The 23,200-nt window shown below is 36.8% G+C and overlaps 1 protein-coding gene across 3 annotated transcripts in view; it reads left to right on the top strand.

Annotated features, from left to right (window-relative positions):
* NAALADL2 (N-acetylated alpha-linked acidic dipeptidase like 2) overlaps positions 1-23,200 on the top strand; it is a 1,040,385-nt gene that overhangs the window by 445,699 nt on the left and 571,486 nt on the right. For all 3 annotated transcript variants that reach the window (XM_036443754.2, XM_045583692.1, XM_036443753.2), the window contains one exon: positions 19,539-20,040. In XM_036443754.2, coding sequence (XP_036299647.1) covers positions 19,547-20,040 — 494 coding nt within the window. In that variant the 5' untranslated portion in view covers positions 19,539-19,546. The remainder of the gene's footprint in view (positions 1-19,538; positions 20,041-23,200) is intronic.

A 23,200-nucleotide genomic window follows, 5' to 3' on the forward strand; every position in this document is an offset into this window, starting at 1 on the left:
GTATGCATGCATATAAGCCTAACCAGTGGTCATGGACAACAGGGGAATGGGGGCATGTGTTGGGAGGGGGTTGGAATGGGAATGGGGGCAATGAGGACAAATATGTGATACCTTAATCAATAAAGAAATTAGTAAAAAGTATGTTTTCTAAAATATTTTTGCATATAAGTATCCAGATTATGCTAAATGTCTGAAGGGGGAGGTGGGATGTTGAAGTCAACAACTCTAAGTCAAAGAGAGTTTTTGAAACTTTGGAACAAGTAATAAACTTGGAAAAGTGACTTTCTAATATATGCATCTTTTCTGGAAAGTAAAATGAACAAGGAAGAATCTTTCTGAGTCTCTAGAGAAGAGATCCCTGATGAACCCAAAGAGGCGAAATAGCCAACACCAAAATAACTTATTCTTCCCTTAAATGGTGTAGGATACTATTGGTATTTGTCTTATTTAGCTTACTGTCTTTAAGGATTTGTTTTTAGTGAATATAAGAGTTGTTATATTCTGAAGACAGTGTTTTGTATATCCTATAAAAATATAGATTCTCTTTATAATAATTATTAAGAGGTTATTTTTCTGTGTTTTATGGTTAGTGAAACCTGGTTTTCTTTAAGGTCTTAAATTCTTAAAGTAGAAATTATGCCATCAAAATAGATTTTAGGTTTCTATATGTACCTTAATTTAACTCTTAAGTTTCCAAGTTGGTGAGGGTCCACTGTACCAGTAAGATGACAAGAGTATCTATAATAATAAAAGCATAATATGCTAAATATACCAAACAGCCCAACTACCTTCTGGACATCATTCCAGTCATTCTTCCAGACAAAGCGATGGTTGCAGGGTCTGAGGCAGAGGTGGCTGCAGCAGCAGGAGGGGTCCAAGGCAGAGGTGGTTAGGGGTGATCAGGCAGGCAGAGTGGTTAGGAACCCGTGGTCCTGGATTGCGAGAGGGATGCCTGACTGCCAGAACCCCTCTGGGATTGGGCCTAAACTGGTAGTAGGATATCCCCCAAAGGTTCTCAGATTTCAAGCGGGTACAGGCCGGGTTGAAGGATCCCGCCCCCCCTCTCCCATGCACAAACTTTGTGCACCAGGACTCTAGTGTCTTCATAAAATTTGTACTCTTCCAAAGTTAGAAACATCTGCTTAAGCAGTTCACCTTTAAATGACATTGGTTTGAACTGCATAAGTCCATTTACACATAGTTTTATTTTTTGGGTTTTTTTTTTTTATATGTAGAATACTAGAAAGGTATTTTCTCTTATGTTTTTTGTAATATTTAATTTTTTTCATGCTGTCTTTATACTAGGAGAATTTCCATTAATCATAATAATATATATATTTATATTAAAGGCCCAGTGCATGAATTTGTGCTCTAGCTAACCTGGCCAGAGGGAGGGGACATGGGTGGTTGGCCAGCCTGCCAGCTGCTTGAATTCCTGGTTGAGGGGACAATTTGCATATTACCTTTTAATTATATATGATATACACTGAGTGACCAGATTATTATACATTCAGAGCTCATAATAATCTGGCCACTCCCTATATATATGAAACAGCATATATACATATCCCTTCCAACCCCATCAATCTAAACATATTTTTTCTACCAGGCCCTGGTATGTACCTTTGTCTCAATTAAAAGAGTAGCTTTGCTTTGACTCCTACATGCAGATACTAATTCCCAACTTCCTGCTTGAGTTCATCTTCATTATTTCTTCAAGTGACTTCTTCATTCTTAAGCCCTGTACATTTTTTCAAGTAACAGCTTGAATTCTCACTAAACCTTGCTTAATTTCACTTTTCCTAAATTCTTATTGTAGATCTCACACTTTACTTTTTAATTAAGCTTCAAGAGTATATATAAAGTAGTTTTATCTTTGCTGATAGATTGTAATTTACTTAAAGCACTTTCTAATAGTATAGTATTTTGGTTTATATTTTCACAAGAGGCCTGGTGCACAGGGTTTGTGCACTCGTGGGGGTGTGGCCTGCAGGTATTGACCCCCTGTGGGAGTGCTGCCAAGCAGCTGCTCCTGCTGTGGGAACAGCTGCTCATCCCAGTCAGCCGAGTGGCTGTGGACCTGCCCTCTGAGTAGTTGCTCCCACTGTGGGAGTGCACTGACTACCAGGGGGCAGCTCCTTTGTTGAGCACCTGCCCCCTGGTGGTCAGTGTGCATCATAACGACTGATCAACTGGTAATTCTGGTCATTCTGGTCATTCCGCAGTTCGGTTACTTGTCTTTTATTATATAGGATAGTTCCAATACTTATATTCTTCTTACCTAATTTATCTTACAAATGATGATTGACAGCCACATATAGATGTTTGCTCTGTCTTAGGAACTGCAATAAGTGTTTACAATTTATTCATCAAAGTCTCACAGTGTCCCCCCATAACTGTGATGTGTGTGTGTCAATATCTACAGTCCAGGAAGCAGTATCTTAGAAAAATTAATATCTTGTCTTAATCAGTAAGTGGCAGCCTTGGGATTCATGCCTGCTTCTCTTTTAAACCCAACTGAATAGTGTTTTTTACTGTATTGTGTTGCAAAATTGTTATTGTTTTTACTGTTACGACATGTTTAATTCATGTGTCACCAAGGTTTTCATAAAGGGTCCCCTGGCTTTAACAGGAATGAAAGACTTTGTTTTTAATTATTAGAATCTGCATGTTAGATATGTAGTTTACTATTTTTTTTTCTGTTGAGTCCATAATGTGCATTATGCAACTTAATTTGAATATCATAAAATTAGTCCAATTCCAAGAATATCTCATTTCACCTTAATAAAAATATGTTTCATTTTTAACTTGAACTTATGTCTCAGAGATGAAAAGTGAAACCTGATGAACATCAATGTTATTTCTGGCAATTTTGATTGTAATTTAGGATGGAGGGGGAAAGAGAGAGGTACTTTGTTTTAAAAACAGATGACTGAGTAAACCCTAATTTTGTTGCATTAAAAAAATCAAACTTGATATAGTTTTTTCTTACCTCTATATTTTAAAAGAATAAATAAAAATATTTTCCCTGATTAATTTTTTCTGTCAGTGGTTAGAGTGTCCATGTGGACCAAAACATCTCAGGTTTGATTCCCAGTCAAGAGTCTGTACCTTCCTTGATTGCAGGTTCAATCCCTGCCCTATTGGGGATGGCATGAGAGACAACCAATTAATGTGTCTCTGTTAATGTTTTCTCTCTCTCTCTCTCTCTCTCTCTCTCTCTCTCTCTCTCTCTCTCTCTCTCTCTCTCTCTCTCTCTCTCTCCCACACTTCCGTCCCTTCCATTCTCTCTAAAAATCAATGGAAAAAGTACCCTCACTCCTTGGCTGAGGATTAAACTATTTTTTTCCTCTTTTCTTTGGAACAATTTGTTCATGCTTTAGGAGCCACTTAATTAAATAATTACCTGCTGGAGCACCATCTGTTTTTGCCCTATAAATAAGAAGGATGGCTTTCTTTTACAGAGGCTTCGAGAAGGTGCCAAGAAGCAATAAATATCATCAGCAGATGGACTGAGGCACTTCAATCTCTTCACAGTCAGTCTTGACCATTCTGGGCATAGCTAAATGGATTTTTCTGGATAAGTTCCTTTCCAAATGCATTATGTGCAGGAGGGGAGTTGTATTGATCTCCCAAAAATCTCTTCCCATTCTCCCCCTCAAGATGCAGAGCCTGATTTTGTTTTCAACTCGTCATATGTCCTCATAACACACTTTGGTTCTGAACGCTATATGTAAATAAGTTTATGTGTCCAAAAGATTCTGAGGGGGTGATTCTGAGATGGATTAAAGATCACTGATCCAGAGGCTGCTTCCTTCCCTCTCCTCCCTCCTCCTGTGTGCCCCATTCCCCCGGACACGGTCTTCACATTTCACATGCAGCTCAGAAGTCCCCCATTTCACCCTTTCATTCCAACCTCTTGGGCGTGTGAATCCACTTGTGGTTTTCCCTATCCAGATAAAAAATATTCAGGATTTGAGGTGGCTGGGTATACCTGTGAAAAATTAATTTAATTGCTATTAATCACTTTATTTGTCATTTATCTGTCATTAATTAATAGAATGAATCATTAGAAATTAAAACATACATTCATGAATGATTTCATTTGGTTTTCACATACACAAATTGGGTTTAACCTATGAAGAAGAAAGTGATTTGCTTTGGAGTTCATAGCTAGTAATTGGGCATTCAAACTTCAGATCTACTTCTATTGATTCTAATAGTTTATAATTTTAAAAACAGTGGAAGTTATATTGGGGTTTTAATAGTTTATTAACTGTCTTTACTTACAATGTTTAACTCCATTCATCAACTTACTCTTAAAAGAACATAAAATAGACATTACATCCTCTTTTACAGTCTGAACAGGCTGAAGTAATTGCTATAATACATGTTGCTGATGAAATTGCAATTATTTTACCCTAAATTCTATACTCTTCAATATGCCATACCTATTTGAAGCCTATTATTATTTTTAATACATGTTCTATTTATTTCAGAGAGGAAGGAAGAGGAAGAGAGAGAGAGAGAGAGAGAGAGAGAGAGAGAGAGAGAGAGAGAGAGAGAGAGAGAAACATTATAACTTGGACCTTAGAAGTAATTGGGAAACTCTGATCTATTTGCAAAAAGCCTCTTTGTGGATAATGACATAACACTATCGGTTTATTTCCATCTTAGAAAATATTACCAGGTCTCTCCATTTAGGGAGAAATAGGGGTCTCCTTGGGGGTTCTGATCTAATGATGGACTGGTTAGGTCTAATTTAATATTAAAAGCTAGCCCAGAGCCACTGCATTATCTCTAGCTGCAGAAAGAAGCAAAAATAGGAAAAGATGAAGTAGTTACTGAGACACAGAAGTGTTAATCTCATTTTCAGTCTAAATAAATGGTTGTGGTAGTACCATCAGCAGCAGCTGCCTCCTACATGCCCCCCACTGGGGATCAAGCTTGTAACCTGGGCATGTGCCTGGACCTGACTGGAAAATGAACCTTGACTTCCTGTTCATAGATGGACACTCAACCACTGAGCCACTCTGGCTGGGCTGGAGCTATTATTTTTTTGAGCAGTTACAAGGTTCCAGATACTGTGCTAGGCTACGAAGATGAAAGATAAGGAGACATATGAAGTACAATCAGAAGTCTGAACCTGAGGACATATCAGGCAGAGGAAGAGCATGTGCCATGTGTGCTTGGCAGCAGGGAGCACAGTGAAAGGTCAGAATGGAAGTTCAGGCCAGGGCACCAAGGTCCCATTTATAGCCTTGGAAATGAGAATGGGAAGTGCCATGTTAGTGCAGAAGAAAATTTCTCATAGGCTTTTAAATCCATCAAGTGACCGTATTTTTTTTGGGCGGGGGGAAATGGTGTTCTGGTTATTTACTACCAACTTTTGTGGTTTTAAACAGCACCATTTTACTATGTTTCATTATCTAATCAGGCAAACAGGCATGTGTCAGTGGGCCAATTCTTTTGTTGCACATGCTTGTCACTCAGTGAAAATCAGTTGGTTGCTGGTCTGGTCTCACATGATTGGCATTTGGGTTTAGATGACCGGGCTCAGCTTCTTCTCCATATGGTCTCAGTGCCTCTCCACACGGTCTCTCCAACAGGGTAGTTGGACTTCTTTGTGCTCAGGGCTCTTTGTGAAATGTATTCATCCTTAACTACAGTTCTCATAAGACACTTTAGTAAATGAATGTCGCACTATCATTCAATCTGTTACTTTAAGAGTTAGCATATTTAAGTTAAATGATTGCTCTTAGGATATGTATGTAGACCTGACAAACCGTAGATATAAATGTGAAGACATTGTTAATTATTCAGTGGTTGTCAAAATTATGAATTTAGTCCAACAAACATTTGCATGGGCAAAGAAATATTTTAAAAATTGTGGGTAATAAAAATATGAATAATATTTCTTGGGATTAACCAAAGAGAAAAAGTCTATTGAAAATTAAAAATTAAAAATTGATTAAAATTACAAGCCTAGGAAGCCAGTAGCTATCAAGCTGGATATAAAGTATATTTGAAGAAGCCACAAGGGAGTTTATTGAGGCCAGAGAGTGGCGGGTTATACTGATGTGTGAATGTGTGAAGTACTCACATCTGATCCCTTTTCCTCTAAAAGACTAAGGAAGCTACATAAGAATGGATGGAGATTACAGAAAAATGCCTTTATTATGGGAAAATTATATTTTATCTCAACTCAGCAGACTAGGAAGCAACACAAACTCTGGATCCACACTGCCTGAATTTAAATCCTGTGTGATCTAGAGCAATGGACTTCCATTTCTTTGTCCTTCTCTGTAAAACCAGGAGGACAAAATGGCAACTTGATGGTGTCTTTCTGGTGATAAAATGAATTAATATGAGCAGAGGACACATAGTGTTTCATGAATGTGCTGTTTTCCCCTAATACTATACACTTTAGCTAAATTAAATGAGTCAAGGTTATCTATTATTTACAACTTGTATTGCAACATATGTTCCTATTTCCTTAACTTAATTTTGGTATTCTATATCATTAAAGCCATGCTCCTTTTGAGGTGGAAACTATAATATTTCTATTATGTTGGGCTCTCAAGTGCTTTGTATTACCAAGGAAACCATGAGAGAATTCCATCCTTCACAGGATTGGAAATAATAATAAAGGAAAGAAAAAAGACTGCTTTGGTTCCAAAGGTATGACTGAGATGCAGAAATTTTGTTTGGAAACTATATACAGTGATAGTTGTAGAGGATGATCTGAATGAAACATCTCACCAGTCACAATAGCTGAAGGAAGAATGAAACCAGTCACAATAGCTGAAGGGAGACTTTGAAGAAATGTTAGGGAGAATGGTCTTTAGTTCTTCATACATAGTGTCAGAGAAGAGAACTCACAGCAGCAAGTTAAGGAGAAGTTGAATTTTACTATTATTTTTGAAGACTTGAGATTTCTGATATTTGGAATGGGCAAAACATAATCTTTGGTTTGGTCATTAGGTCATTTCAAATTTTATAGCATTCACAATATATATATATAGAAGAATAAAATGAATGCTTTTATCCAGTTTATTATTATTTTTCAATAAATTTGAGACATCAATAATGAAATAAGAGTAGAAAAGTAAAGATCAAACAATTGGAAAGCCTTGAGTGAGACCAAAAATATAAAGAGAATGTAAAGGATGTATTATGTATGGAAGAAAAATAAACGAGAAAAGTTACTAAAATTCATGTTGGTAAAGTAATAATATTTGACATTAAAAATTGAAATGATAGGTGAACTTAAACATTTTGTATGTATTATTATAAACTATCATTCAATGGTGTCAATTATATAAAAGTTCTGTTAAATGTTTTACATTTAATGTCTTTGTGAATATTGCATTTTCTTACCTTTTGCCTGACATTTTATTTCACATCAGTACTACTTTTATGTGCCATTGGAGGTCTTTCATTTTTTATAATATTCCTGGTCATAAATAAAATATAAATGACATAAGCAGTACTCAGACTAGCTTTTGGTAAATTGTTTATATGCTTTAATTTACCCCAAACTATTAATATGCATGTATGTAAATTTTTAATAAGTTTAATGTCTTAATGTCAAACTGTCATACAAATGCAATATATTGCTATAATATTTTTCATCCTGTTTTTCTTAATACATGCTCTTTATTGAAAATGTTAAGTTTTTTACACTATCATACATAAGGAAAGGTCACTTATAGAAATAATTTGAATTCCCTATTTTAAAAGAATGTTCTATCACCTTTATTTTTAGACATAATTTCATTTTTGTATCAGCAGGGAGCCTACAAGAAAATTTTTGTTTAGCTTCAAATATGTGTATACTTTTTATTATGGCATTTAAAACTAAGAAAAATAGCAAAATCTTGGGCAATTTCTCTTTTGCTATTGCTTGAGATAACTTTAGATAGTATTTCAAACTTGATTTTGTCATCAGTTGTCAATATACAACTGCACAATTCTTAGTTTTCTTAGCATTAATATATTCCTAATAATTCACTTAAACTAATTTTAGCCCCAAATTAAATGAATATATATATATATATATATATATATATATATATATATATATATATGTGTGTGTGTGTGTGTGTGTGTGTGTGTGCGTGCATGTGCGCATGTGCATGTATATATGTGTATATAATTTTTGTCTTATAAGGAGCATATCATGCTGTTAACTATAATGCATTTCTTTAATTGGCTTTTGAGTTAAATTACCAATTTTAATTTTCTTCAGCTCATGGCCTAACAGTTTGAATGGTAAATTTTTTTACATTTGTATTTTACCTTTGGACCTTTTTACCCAGTATAAAATTGAGGTGGTTCATATGATACATATTTTCTTCCTAACTAAATTTTGAATGGACATAAACATATTGTACCAACATGTATTTCTGTGCTGCTTTTTTCCCCACCAGTTAATCTCTGTATTGTGATATATCAACACTTTTCTATAATAACACCCTAAAGTCAAATGGGGATTTATGACAATGGGGATTTTATAAAATGAAAAGCAGAGATCTGATGAATTCATTGGGTTACCACTCTGGGCCTGCAATAGTCTTTTTGCAACAGCAATGTGAATTCTAGAATAATGCACCTCCAGTTTGTAGAAACCTGTTGATACTACAAAGCATAAAGATATTTAAAAAGTAACCAATAAAGTACCTTTAAAAAATGTGAAGAATGGAGTGCTTAGTAGATAAAAGCTTCATCTATTCCTGGAAATCCAACACCATAGTAAAAAAGCAGCAATTTAAGATCATTCATGCGAGCTGAAAGGATCGAAAATTGCAGTGTCTCTACCAAGATAAGAGGTTTCTCCCTGGCAGATGGCTTTCAAAGAGCCAAGTGGTGTTTGTATTGATGTGTTAACTCTTAACACCCTCAAAGCCCTCTCAGGCCAGAGTAAAGCACACATAGTAGGGAGTAGAACAGGATGGACCAAAGGGTTTTCATAGCTGAAAACAGGTCAGAAGCAGGTCGAATGTGTACAGTAGCTCTCAAGATCTAAGCAGAGTTGTTTTGTTGTTTGTCCCCTTAGCCGTGGGAGCAAAGAGAAATGTTGCAGTGTTGCTAAGAAGAGATCTGAAGTAGAGGTGGTGGTCTTTTCCTCGCAATGTGCTTGGCAGCAAGTCGCCCTTACTCAACCCCGCAGTGCTGGGAAGCAGTGATGCCTGCCAGGGCTCTGTGAAGAGCAACAACAGGATCCCCGAGGTCTGGAGTCAGAGCAGCATTAAGATAGGAACTTTCAGATTGAAAGACAGAGACGCCCAGGGCTTGTGGTCACATTTTTGACATAACTGGGGATAAATAAGCCAATATGAGCTCTGAATTTGTTAACATCCTGCCAGGTTGGGGACTTTTAACAAGTCTGAGAGTTATAATTTTTGAAAGGTTTGGGAATTTGACAGTTCAGTTGTGATACTCCAGCAGTTTGCACTTCCTAGCTGTGAGAACTTAGGGAAATGACTTAACCTGTAAGCCTCAGATACCTCATTGGTAAAATGGGAATGATACTAATAGCTAAATGGTAAGGTTATTTGATTAGGTGACATAATGTAAGTAAAGCCCAAGCCTTAGAGTGGGTCCTGGCTCATTTTAAGGGTTAGATAAATTATCTATTAGCATTTCATTCTGGATAACATAACATGGGAATGCTGTTACTTTTTTTGTATCCAAATCTAAGTGTAAGAAATAGTAAGGGAGTCTCATGGATTTCTCTGACTGGATAGAGACAAGTTTCTTCCCAACATTGAAATCTGTGACTTCACAGAGAGATCACTTAGAAAAAAAAATAGAATTAAAGGCAAACTCTTCAGCTGAGACTAACAGCCTTATATATTAGCAAGTGAGATCAGGCAAGGGCTGATGGAATGTGAGAAAACCTTGCAGATACCTGTCTTTGTCCTGACTGCAGGGAAGCCCAGAACTGCATGAAAACTTGGTTAGAGTGGCTTCCTTTAGCTGGACTATCAAAATTTTTCTCTATTCCACTCTTCTTTATTTTATTTTATTTTGTTTATTTATTTATTTATTTATTTATTTATTTATTTGTTTATTTTATTTTTGTGGTTTCATTTATCTCTTGTGTGTGCATTTCAAACATAAACCACGTTAAATACTCTGAAGGGGGGAGGATGTAAATATTGTAGAAGTAGATAAATATAGTACTTCTATAGATTTACTATAAATGATCAGACACACACCCCCCCAAAAAAAAAAGGAAAAAAAGAAAAAAAGAAGGAAAAGTATATTCTAGGATCTAGGTAGAATCAAAACATCAAAAGTACCAGGAAAGGAGTCCACACAGGAACCGGACCTGTTTACACATCCCAAAGTAGATGTTGATGAAACTTCAATTTGAATGATACATACCTTGAATAACACTAAATGTTCAAACAACCTGATCAGGAAACACAGAGTATACTCTATTGTTTTAGTTCATTTAAATTAATTCTTCTGTTTGCTAAATCATAAATTAAAAAATATTCTAATATTGAAAAACATTACCATAAATACAGGAGCCCAGGTGCCCGATTAATGATTCAGTTAGAGCGTGTTACACACAGTAATTGCAATTGCACACAGGTACCTAAAGAAAGGCAGCCCACTCAGGGAACTGGCCAGGTGGTCATACATATGCAAGCAATATAAAACAAATTTTACACAAACCTGCTGGATTTCATCAAATAATTTTCCCTCAAATGGTTTTTGACTGCATTTTGCAATTTATAGCTCATTAATTTGGCATGCTACAAGGGTACCCTTTTACATATCATTTAGAATCTAGGTAACTCTGGCCCCAGAGTAGAGTGAGTTTATACTCTCCAACTTTGTTATCTGCTAAATTCAATGTACTATTGAATTTAAGAGTATGATTTGTCTATTTTTTTCTAAAAATGAAGCACAAATAATAGGTTCCCCTTACTTCATATACACTCTAATTTCAATTAGTGAAGCATGAACAACAAATAATTATTGTCATTTCTTGTATACAGTTGACACACAGCATTGCAATTAAATAAGAAATTCTTAATGCATTTACAGACACTATAGCAATTGCCAGGGCCATTTTACAAAACCAGATGGAAAAAAATCTCATTATACTGGAAAATTAAGTCAGGGAATAGAGTCTTCTGAATTACTGTTTTTATAGTTTTATCTTTTGCCCTGCTTTCAAATTGAGGCCATTAAAGCTTTCAACAACAGAAATGGATTCCACAAATATGGGCTTTATTTGTACAAACTAGGTTCATACTGAAAAATGTATGTCAACCCTTTTTAGGCTGTAAGGAATAGTCAAATTTAGATTTAAAAATTCTCCTGGGCATTTATATAGTTCACTGGTACAGCATCTAAAGTACAGTGCACTAAGGTGCTTAATGAATATTTTTCCATGATTCACTGACATTTCTAAGAAAGCATTTTCCTTAAATCAATCTGCTCAAACCAGCAAGTGAGTTGACATTCAAAGCTTTAGGAAATGCTATGCGAATATTTTTTCCATAGTACAATAAAGATTCAATCGTGGAAGTGTCATAGGAAATTGAGAACCTGCCTTATGTTTTAAAGTTAATCTACCACATCCATTTATTTATTTTACTTATAAAATGAATTGTTCTATAGGGAAGTCTTTAGATGTATTCCTAATTCTAGTAAGGTCTACACTGTTGGAGTTAAAATACTATTAGTATCATCATAGTCAATGAATTAAGCCAGCCACTTATGACAACAGCAAACACTTATAATTCATAATTATCGCTAATTCCTGGAACTATTAAACTGAACTCTTCAGCATTATGGAAAAGCTTTGGATTTTTTGTTTTTGTTGTTGTTTGTTTTCTGGAATTAGACTAACAAGAAATTGAACTCTGCAACAAAAACATATAGAATTGGTGGTAGTAAGTCAAATGCAATAATAACATCCTATCTAATAAAGAGAGAATATGCAAATGGACCATCACATCATTTACAAAGATAGTGACAACTACAGTGGAGGAGGGGTTTCCATAATACAAAATGGCTGTGCCTACATTAGAGGTGGGGTTTCTGTAACACAAGATGGCAGCACCCACAGCAGAGGTCAAGTTCCCATAACAAGTCTTAAGGAGCAATCAGTAGGGACCTGAGGCTATGTGGCACTGGGCCGGGCAGGGGACCTGAGCCTGCACCTGCCACCTGGTGGGCTTGACAGGAGACCCAGGCCATGCCCCCCCATCCCTGGTGCCAGGCCAGGGACCTCAGGCCATAGCCCTCAACCAGCGGGACTCTACAGAAGACCTCAAGGTGCCCCACCCCAGTGCTGGGCCAGGGGATCTTAGGCTGTGCCACCCACCCTGGCACCAGGCTGGGGACCTGACCTGAGGGTGCACTGGGAGACCTGAGGCTGTACCCCTCACCCTGCGGGGCTTGACAGGGATCTGGATCTGAGACAGGGGACCTGAGGCTATGTCCCTGTCCAGTAGGGCTTGATTGCGGGTTAGGGCGGGGGTGGGGGGGCTGACCAGGTCTTGATCTTGCCCAATGGGGATGGGGCCAGCTAGGTCTGGGTCTCATACAATTTTGAGGCACCATGTGTGGGCGGGGACTTGACTCTGGGTCCCGCAGCATGCCCCAGACTATGACAGGAGGAAGATTTTCATATACATTTTACTAATTTCCTTTTATCTTTGAACTTCTACTATAGAGAAAGGGCAAATAGCAATATTTTCTTTAATCTTTTAATGTGCATGAATTTTGTGCACGGGGCCCACTAGTTGTATATAACACTAGAGGCCTGGTGTACAAAATTCATGCACAGCAGGGGTCCCTCAGCCCAGCCTGCACCCTCTGGTAATCCAGGAGCACTGGCTCCTAACCACTTGCCTGCATGCCTGCCTGCCTCATTGCCCCTAACCACTCTGCTTGCCTACCTGATCACCCCTAACCATTCACCTGCCTGTTCACCCCTAACCACCTCTGCCTCGACCCCCACTGCTGTGGCTTCATGGAATGACATCCGGAACGTCGTTCTGCTGTCTGGTCTAATTAACATCTTACACTTTTATTATAGATCAGCCAGATGTTCCTTTTGTCTATCTGAACCATAACTAATGCTTAACAGATATTCCCCATTCTCAAAAGTGCTTGAGTATACCACTGCATTTCCCATTATCTCCAGTTCCTGTTATTGAAACTTAAATCTCCTAGTCATAATTTGTTTTATTCAAAGCTATACTTCACAACTGTAAGCTCCAGACTGGCTGACATGGCTCATTGAGCATCGATCTATGGACTGGGAGGTCATGGTTCGATTCCTGTCAGGGCATATACCTGGGTTGCAATCTTAATCCTCAGGGTATGGCATGAAGGAGGCAGCTAATCAATGATTATCTCTTAATCATGAATGTTTCTTTATCTCCCTCTCCCTTCCTCTCTGAAATAAATAAAAATATATTTTTAAAAATAAAATTGTAAGCTCCATATATTTCTAATTTCTTAAACTCTATAGAATTCTAAAGTGATCCTTTATTATTGAATCACTTAAATGTGTTAGATACTGTTATAAGCACCTTCAATAATTTATGTCATTATTTCCATTTTACAAATATGGAATCTAAGCATAAATATATCAAATAACTGGTATATACTATATAGCAGAGCAAGAATTCCAACTAGGTAGTCTGACTATGGAGTACACTAATATAGAGATTGAGAAAAACCAGGTCATTATGTAACAAACTCTCTTATTACAATTGATGAGCATGAAAATAATAGTGCTATGATTATATTTTTAAATAGCATTAGTAATATATAACACATTAAACAAAATTTTTGTGTAACATGTATTTATCATCTAAAATATTTGCAATCCCTTGTGTTAGGCTGTTCTACAGCAGCTAGAGATTGTACTTTAAAAATTAAAATGTTGGCCTTTTCCAGTATTCATCTTTTATTTTTGTATAATTTATATTGTCTCACCCAGTAAAAATAGTGAAAAAAGACAAAGTATCAATTTATTTTTAAAGGAATCATATGCTCAGTAAGAATACAAAGTTATTTTTTTTTATTGATTTAAGCCTGTAATAGCCTAGAAAAAAAAAATGCCTTTTAGTTCAATTAGTATCTGTTTTTTTTCCTTATAAAGGGATAAGGGTAAAGTAGTCTTTCCTTACCCATAGTTTTGCTTCCCATTGTTTCAGTTAACTGTCATCAACTGTGGCTTGAAAATATTAAATTAAAAATTTCAGAAATAAACAATTCATGAGTTTTAATCTCTGTATGGTTTTCTGAGTGGAGTGGTGAAATCTGATGCTGTCTGTTTTGTTCTTTCTGAGAGTGCATCTTGCCTTTGTCCAGTCTCCCCAAGCGGTAGGTGCTCCCCTCCTGTTGCTCACTTTGTAGCTATCTCAGCAAGCAGATGGACTGGCCTGGCATTGCAGTGCTTGTGTTCAAGTAACCTTTATTTTACATAACAATGGCTCCAAAGTGCAAGAGTAGTAATGTAGGCAAGTTGCATATACCAAAGAGAAGGTGCAAGGGCTTCCTTTAATTAAAATCATGAAGGTTCTTGACTTAAGGAAAGAGAATTATAACTGCTGAAGTTGCTAAGATCTACATTAAGAATGAATTTTCTGTTTGTGACTTGTGAAGAAGGAAGAAGAAACATGTGCTAGTTTTCCTGTTGCACCTCAAAACTGCAAAAATAATCACCACAGTGCATGATAAGTACTTAGTGAAGATGGAAAAGGCCCTAAATTTGTGAGTTGAAATGTTTTGGAAAATTTGTCAGAAATTAAATTTTTGAGAGACAGATGACATTCACATACTATGCAATAAAGAGGGAATATGTAAATCGACTGTCATTCCACCACAAAGATGGCTGCGCCCACAGCGGAGGTGGAGTTTCCATAACACAAGATGGCTGCACCCACAGCAAAGGCCAAGTTTCCATAAGGAGCCTTAACAAGCAATCAGCAGGGACCTGAGGTTGCATCCCACCTGTCCCTGTGGGGCTTGATGGGGGGACCTCAAGCCATGCCCTCCCATCACCCAGCAGGGCTTGACAGAGGACCTCAGGCCACACCCTCAGACCCACCACCAGGCCAGGGAACCTGAGGCTGCGCCCCCCACCCAGCAGGCTTGACAAGGGTGGGACTGGCTGGGTTTGGGTCTGGGTCTCCTGTGATTTTGAGGTGCTTATGGGTGGACAGGAGGAAGATTTTCACATACATTTTAATAATTTTCTTTCATCTCTGACACTTCTATCATAGAGAAGGGGAAAATACCTGGGCCACTAGTATCTCCTATAACAGTGTGTGTGTGTGTGTGTATGTGTGTGTGTGTGTATATATATATATATATATATATATATATATATATATATATATATATAATTATTCTATGTTATCATTAGTTATTGTTGTTAACCTCTTCCAGTGCCTAATGTATAAATCAAACTTTATCATAGGAAGGAAGACAGTATATATACAGTATTATACTATCTGAGGTTTCAGGTATCCATTGGGTGTCTTGGAACTACCCTCTGTAAGTAAGGGGGAACTATTTTCTATAAAAAATAAATGTTTAGTTTATTGAATTTAAAAAAACAATTCAGCTCTTGGCATGGGTCTGGGCGGGAAGGAATTCAACCTAAATGAATAAGATGTGCTGAAAACATGGAGAATATATTCAACTTTTCCTAAAAATTGCTCTTTATAGAAAAGACCAGTGGCACAATATAGACTATAAAGATGTTATATTTCTATTTAAAGAAATGCCACACATTTCTATGACCTGCCCTATGCCAAAGTATTCGTCTTTTAGAGAAGATTCATGGGGTAGTTTCTAAAATCTTTTTTTAAATTGCTTATGTGGAGTAGCTGTAAAGTACTATGACCAGTATAAATTAAATGAATCTTGTGCATCAGTAATAGAAAATATATGGTCAAATGGCATACTATATATTTAAGACATGCTGATTTTGCTAAAGATTTCTTTTTATAATATTTTCATTGCAGCTGGGAATAGAAATGTTCTGGTAAAAGAAATGTGATATGTACTTTACTATTCTCACAGGACACAGGTATTTTAAAGAAAGTTACATTCTTTGTGGGACCTATGGAATAATTTGTTCTCACTCAAAATTGAATATGTCATCAAAGTTTTTATTTGCTTAGTAACTTATCACTCAGTTTTATTTTTTGATGGGTTGATTGATTTATTGAGACAAAACTGTCAGGGCAGAGATTTATGTTATATTTTTGCAAAAGTTATTCTATTTTCCTTAAAAGCAAGACGATTGGAAACAAATGTGGATATGAATTTTTAAACTAATAAGTAATTAAAATAGTTTATTGTACATGTTATCACATACTTATTTCCTCGGTAGTCTTTCTGAAATACTTGGATTTTGTTACATTAAGTGGCTCCATTCACCTTTGACCCAGACGCTGCTCTCCTGGAAGATAGAATTCAGTGAAAATTTATAAATGCATAATGAGTTCAAAGTGGTAGTAAGGATGTCAGGCGATATCCATCATAATGAGGAGTTAATATCTGTATCTGCATTACATTCTAATTGATGGCTCTGTCTGATATTTGAAAAGCGTTAAATTGCTGATGTACATGTGATGGAATACCTATTGTCAGGCTAGAAATAAAAACTCTGCCTCATCATTGCAGTTGTTGTCTGAGTGATTTGTAGAGAAAGGACTTTGAATAGTCATATTAGAGGTCAGAATTAGAGATCTCACATTTTAGTAGTAACTTCTATGTGTCATGTCTTCCTTCAACATTAGCTACAATTTTTGAAAATGCTTTAAGAAGAAGATATTTGAGTCATTAAAATTAGAGAAAAAAAATCTAGAAAGCCACAGTGGGACTGTGTTTAAGTAAATTAATCAATAATACATGAACTGAGCTATCAAAGAAGCAAATATCATAATATCATGTCAAGATAACAGGAATTTATTGATGTTCAAGCCAAATAGTAAAAAAGGAAAAAAAAATGATTAGTGCTAGAAAATAACAGTATTTTTAATGTATGGGTAAATATCTAAGTTGAATTGTGGAATATTCAAAAATTTGCAACCACCTTTTCCATCTCACGTTTTTATAAAACTGCAGTACATTTAAGATTAACATATATACTACTAGAGGCCCAGGGCTTGAAATCGTGCACTCAGCATGGTTGTGGGGATTCCCCAGCCGGGCCTGTGCCCTATCACAGAGTGGTAGCCCCACTGCACAGAGCCAGGACCCCCAGGCAGGCCTCATTGTGCAGAGCCAGGAGAACCCCAGGCAGGCCTCACCTTGTGGAGCCAGTGGGAGCGGGGACACCCAGGCAGGCCTCACAGGCAGAGCCAGGGGATCCACCTTCTCCTGGCTTTGCATGTGGAGTTGGAAGGAGGTAGGACCCACAGGCAGGCTCTGTGAGGGCAAGCAACATCAAGCCTAGCCCTGCCCACCTGAGTGCCACTTGTGCAAGCAGTTATCTTGTGACAGTTTGGAGGCATCACAGCATGACGATCATTTAGGCTTTTATTAGTAAGGATTATATATGTATGGGTGTGTGTGTGTGTGTGTACATGAATATTATGCGAACTCTTCCTTTTTTCCACAATGTCTTACAGAATTATATAATTTCTTCTACATTGTTGAACTAACTTTATTTCTTTCCAGCAATTCTTGACAGTCCTCCCTTCTCTAATACTAAAAAATGTCCCTTCTGACCAACGCAGCATTCAATGGATGTGTTAGGTTCACTGTCTCATTAATTCTAATGACAGATCTATGAGATTTATATTATTATCACACACATTTCACAAAGGAAAACCCTGTGTTGCAAAGATGTAAAACTTTTTGCCCAAGATCACCTTCCCAGCTTTTCTCTAAATGTCTGGCTCGTGTGCTGCATCTTTAGCCACAGCATACTACTCTGGATTTTTCAGGCGGTCCACACACTATGCATTCTCATTATTCTGTATGTGAATTGATTTCCTTCTGCCAGGATGCCCTCCTCTCTTTCGTCAAAAGTACCTTAGAGGCCACTTGGGAAATCCTTTCTCATATTCTCTGTAGAATCAATCATCACTGATTCTCCCTTCCATTTTGCATATTTTGACTTGTTTATGTCTTTGTTCCTCTGGGTGTAGGGCTTCTTTCTGGAGCAATAGGGACCTGTCCCAGGATCTGACATACCTTAGATTTTCATCTTTATTCCTTCAACTCTAGATAAGTTGACATGCTGGTTTATAGGGTAGTAGCTGAGAATCTTGTCAGGATTTTTTGTCAAGTTTATTTTGTCAAGTTTAATATTTAATTATATTTGGACATTTTTAAACATTCGGGATATTTTAATTCATGAGCTCCTGCCAGCCAGGAATGGAGCTGTGTATATACATAATTCTGTTCATCATGCCACCCCCTTTTGTAAAGACCTTGTTTGTATCTTTTTCATTAGAGTTTATTTGTCAACCACTGGCTATTAGGCAATTGGATAATCAGTTGTCAGGTGAGCTCTGTTCTTGGTCCACAGTGGAGTGCATAGAAAAAATCATAAAACACAGTGAGGGATCCTAGATTCCAGCTGGGATGACATACCCAATACACAGAAAATTTTGTTATAAATTCTCTTAATCTGCAACCTTAACACACAGGTGGGTTACTGAATGCAGACTGAAGACCACTTGTAGTTAATTAGCCTAGTTATCCTAATACCACTCTGCAGGATACTACACACTGTCATCCAAGACTGTGTAGGGAGGAAAGCCTCCATCTGCCATTTCTGTAGCAAGCTTATGAAACCAAACTCCCCTAGGCTAGTAAAGGGTGTTTTTGTTTGTTTGTTTTTGTGGAGATAGGTGCTGTCCTAGACTTTTATTTAAATTTCAACCAGTGAGGCCAATTCATGTCACTAACTGGATAACTCCATGCAATATCATGGTCTTCTGTGGTAGCCTTAAATTTCTCTAATCCTTTTGATTACTCATGATTATGTAATGTACTGTACCTTGCCTCTTGTATTTCTATAGAGTTGCTATATATGCAGAACAATTTCGTTTAATATTAGCTTCGTCAATGTAAATCATTCAGGGGTCTTTTCTTTTCTTTCCTCTTAACCTACCAAATAGCAGTTTTATTGCTTATGCCATTGTTTTTTTCTTAATAGTGATTTTGAAAATGAGTAACCATAAATGTTTCCTTCATTGTGCATTGTTATTTTCTTGTGCTTCAAAGGTTAATTTATGTGTGTGTGTATATGTGTGTGTGTGTGTGTGTGTGTGTGTTTATTTTGTGTTCTCATAAGTTTTTCTACCAAGTACCATATGCTTTTATTTTTAATCTTTTTTTCCTACAGTACCATCAATAGGAAAATATAATTAATTTATATGTGATTTTTCTATGGGGACAATGCATTTCTGTGGATCATAATCACTAAAATTTTATGGACACATAATACTGTTGATTGTTTTATTTTTACCACAGGGGTTTTTCTTTATTGTTTATTTTAAGAAGCAATACATCTCTTGTTTTCACAGGTAAGAAGATGGCCTATCAGAAGGTCAATGCAGATCAAAGAGCTCCAGGACATTCACAGTACTTAGACAATGATGACCTTCAAGCCACTGCCCTTGACCTAGAGTGGGACATGGAAAAGGAACTGGAGGAGCCAGGTTTTGACCAGTTTCACCTAGATAGTGCTGAGAATCAGAACCTGGAGACTTCAGAGACTGCAGACCTCAATCTTGATTCCATTCAACCAGCAACTTCACCCAAAGGCAGGTTTCAGCGACTTCAGGAAGAGTCTGACTATGCTACCCGCTATACTAGATCTGCACCAAAGAGCAGCCGCTGCACCTTTTGCCGCCTTGTAAAAATACTTTGTACAGCGATCATTTTGTTTATCTTTGGAATTTTGATAGGCTATTATGCACATAAAAAATGCCCTTCAAATGCTACATCTTCAAGAACACTTGATCATCAGTTATATCAAGAGATTCTCAAGACAATCCAAGCAGAAGATATTAAGAAGACTTTCAGGTAGGAAAAAAGAAATGAATGTTGGTGGGGAGGCATTGTCTGGAAAGATGTTTCAGGGAATACTGAACAGGTGATTTTGCCATGATGTAAGAATAACCTTGTAACCTGAGAGATATAACTGACTGGCACATTCTTCACGGGTGTGTGTGTGTGTGTGTGTGTGTGTGTGTCTACATTTTCAGATTTATGATATTGTAATAAAATTAATGATGCTGCTTTATTAATTTATAATAAGAACCATGAGTACTATGAAGACTAACAGACTTGAGGCAGTGCATTTTCTCCATCTTCGGAAGTCCAGTTATGCCAACTTGAGATGCAAAGACTGCTGGATGTACATGTAATTAAAACTAAGGCATTAGCCATAGGATTGAATTTTAATGACCCCAGAATAAAATAAACCTGCTTTTTGGGCAGAAGTAACTGCCTCTTATGGTCAGGAGCTTAAGACAAGCACTGGTCATATTTGGTCTTCTACATGCCTGAGTTTTCCAATGAGCACATTTTTAAAAAATAATTTTTTAAGTATATTTTATTGGCCAAGACCGGTTTGGCTCAATGGATAGAGCGTCGGCTTGGGGACTGAAGGGTACCGGGTTCGATTCCGGCCAAGGGCATGTACCTTGGTTGCGGGCATATCCCCAGTAGGGGGTGTGCAAGAGGCAGCTGGTAGATGACTCTCTCTCATCGATGTTTCTAACTCTCTATCTCTCTCCCTTCCCCTCTGTACAAAATCAATAAAAAAAATATTTAAAAAAATAAATATATTTTATTGATTTTTTTTTTTTTTTTTTTTTTTTTTTTTTTTTTTTTTTTTTTTTTTTTTACAGAGAGGAAGAGAGGGGGATAGAGAGTTAGAAACATCGATGAGAGAAAATCATCGATTAGCTGCCTCTTGCACACCCCCTACTGGGGATGTGCCTGCAACCAAGGTACATGCTCTTGACCAGAATTAAACCCTGGGCCTTTCAGTCCACAGGCTGATGCTCTATCCACTGAGCCAAACCGGTTTTGGCCCCAATGAGCACATTTTTAAAAAAATATATTTTATTGATTTTACACAGAGAGGAATTGAGAGGGACAGAGAGTTAGAAACGTCGATGAGAGAGAAACACCGACCAGCTGCCTCTTGCACACCCCCTACTGGGGATGTGCCTGCAACCAAGGTACATGCCCTTGACCGGAATCAAACCCGGGACCTTTCAGTCCGCAGGCCGACGTTCTATCCACTGAGCCAAACCGGTCCCGGCCCAATGAGCACATTTTTATTGAAACACATTGGGTTCCATTTTTCAGGCAATTCCAAAAACTCTTCTTTCTCTTTAAGTTGTCATTTGACTTGTCTTGCCTTAATGTATTGATAATGGCTATGTTACCTCCATACTGGATCCCATCATAGGAATTTGTCTTATTTAAATTGCAGAGATGGATTTCTCCCCTCTGTAAGGGGGAAATTCCCATCAAGCCAACTAATAGTAGCAAGATCGTTGGATTAATGGCTACCCTATTCTGCCAAAGAGCCCAAAATCTTAGAACCCTACTTGTTAGCATCTATTTTGTTATGATTTTTCTTAAACTGAGTTACTCCCCTGAAATGAGGAATTCTCTGTTTCATCTACCTAGAAATAAAATAATTTTATCTAAATTTAATTAAATCTCTGTTTACCTGCCCTAGTTTAACATTCCTTGGCATAGGAAAGTAAACAGTCCTATTGATTCTCTGCTCTGTTCTTTGAACTCAGACACTAGATTTATTCGCTTGTTATAGAATCGTTGTCTATACTGTGCTCACATCATCTTTATTCTTTTAATCCTTCCCTTTCCACATCTATCACTCAAGTTTACTTCCTTCTATTCTAGAATCATGATTCTTCTTTTACCAAGGAGTAGAAGTTCCTGTTCAAGAAAGCTGACAATTGCATGTTCTTTCTGGTCTCAATGAGAGAAAAGCCAACCTAAAGAAAATCGAACTGTGGAGTTCATGGGAGACCCATAGACTGTTTTATGATTATGAGAACACTAGAAACACTTATTTAAATAAGTGATTTTTCTTTCCTCACATAACACAGCAATATATTTTTGCTGTTATTTTTTTGTACAGATGTAAGTCCTGATGATGGTGATGCCATTGGCAACTATTCTCCAGTCTTCAGCTATTCTTTGTCACCATCTCTCTGTTCCTCCTCTGACTTATATATTAATATTTATTTTTATCTCTGTCTTCTCTATCCTTCATGTTTTCTTATTCCTCTTTGATTTCAGTAATAAAGGGATTGATAGCAGAAAAGTTGGGATAAGTGAAGAGGACAATGAAGCAACTGGTATTTTAATAGTAGAAAAATATGTAAATATATAGCAAAACTGCACATAATTCAATATATGCAAATGATAACAGAATGAATTTAACAGTAATGGAGTGATGGTTCCTAAAGGAATTTTTATCTATTCAATTATTGATCTATCCAGATAGAAGTGAATATTGGCATAAATTTAATCACAAAAGAAATACATAGGATATGATTTATTTAATTATGCATAGTATTTTTTTCTCTCTAGACTTTAGATACAGCAACTACTTCACTTAGGGTTTCTCAGTGTTATGCAGAATGACATTAATTCTCTCAACTGACTGAATCAACTCACTAATGAGAAGTTAGACCCTTTCAATCCTTAGGCATTTAGTCAGAGCCATAGTAGCATCATTAATAGGATGAATGACAATTGATTATAGAAGGATCTTTGAATATAATGACCTTCTCAATCTTGACATGTGCAGATACTATGCATCCTTTGAGCCCTAGTTCAGATGCTAACTTCTTCATAATGCTCTCTGATTTCTCACCAGTTGAATTCTCTTACTCTTAGCTTGCAACTCTCAGTATTTTGTTTTCTCTCTTTTTGTTGTCATGAATCACTGTCTACTTTGCAATAGAGAAAGAAGACTATGAGTCAGACATACTAGTGATACTTGAGTGATGGTATGCAGACACCCAGTAAATCTTTACCGCAGGATAGAACAAACCCAGAATACCGACCTTATCAATAAAACCTTCATTTCCATACACATTATCATTTATTTATTTGTTTGTTTGTTTATTTATTCATATAGCAAAGAATTTATTTATTTATTTATTTATTCATTTATTCATTTATTTATTTA

The sequence above is a fragment of the Pipistrellus kuhlii genome, unplaced genomic scaffold (genome assembly GCF_014108245.1).
Source record: "Pipistrellus kuhlii isolate mPipKuh1 unplaced genomic scaffold, mPipKuh1.p scaffold_m20_p_2, whole genome shotgun sequence".
Lineage (NCBI taxonomy): Eukaryota > Metazoa > Chordata > Mammalia > Chiroptera > Vespertilionidae > Pipistrellus > Pipistrellus kuhlii.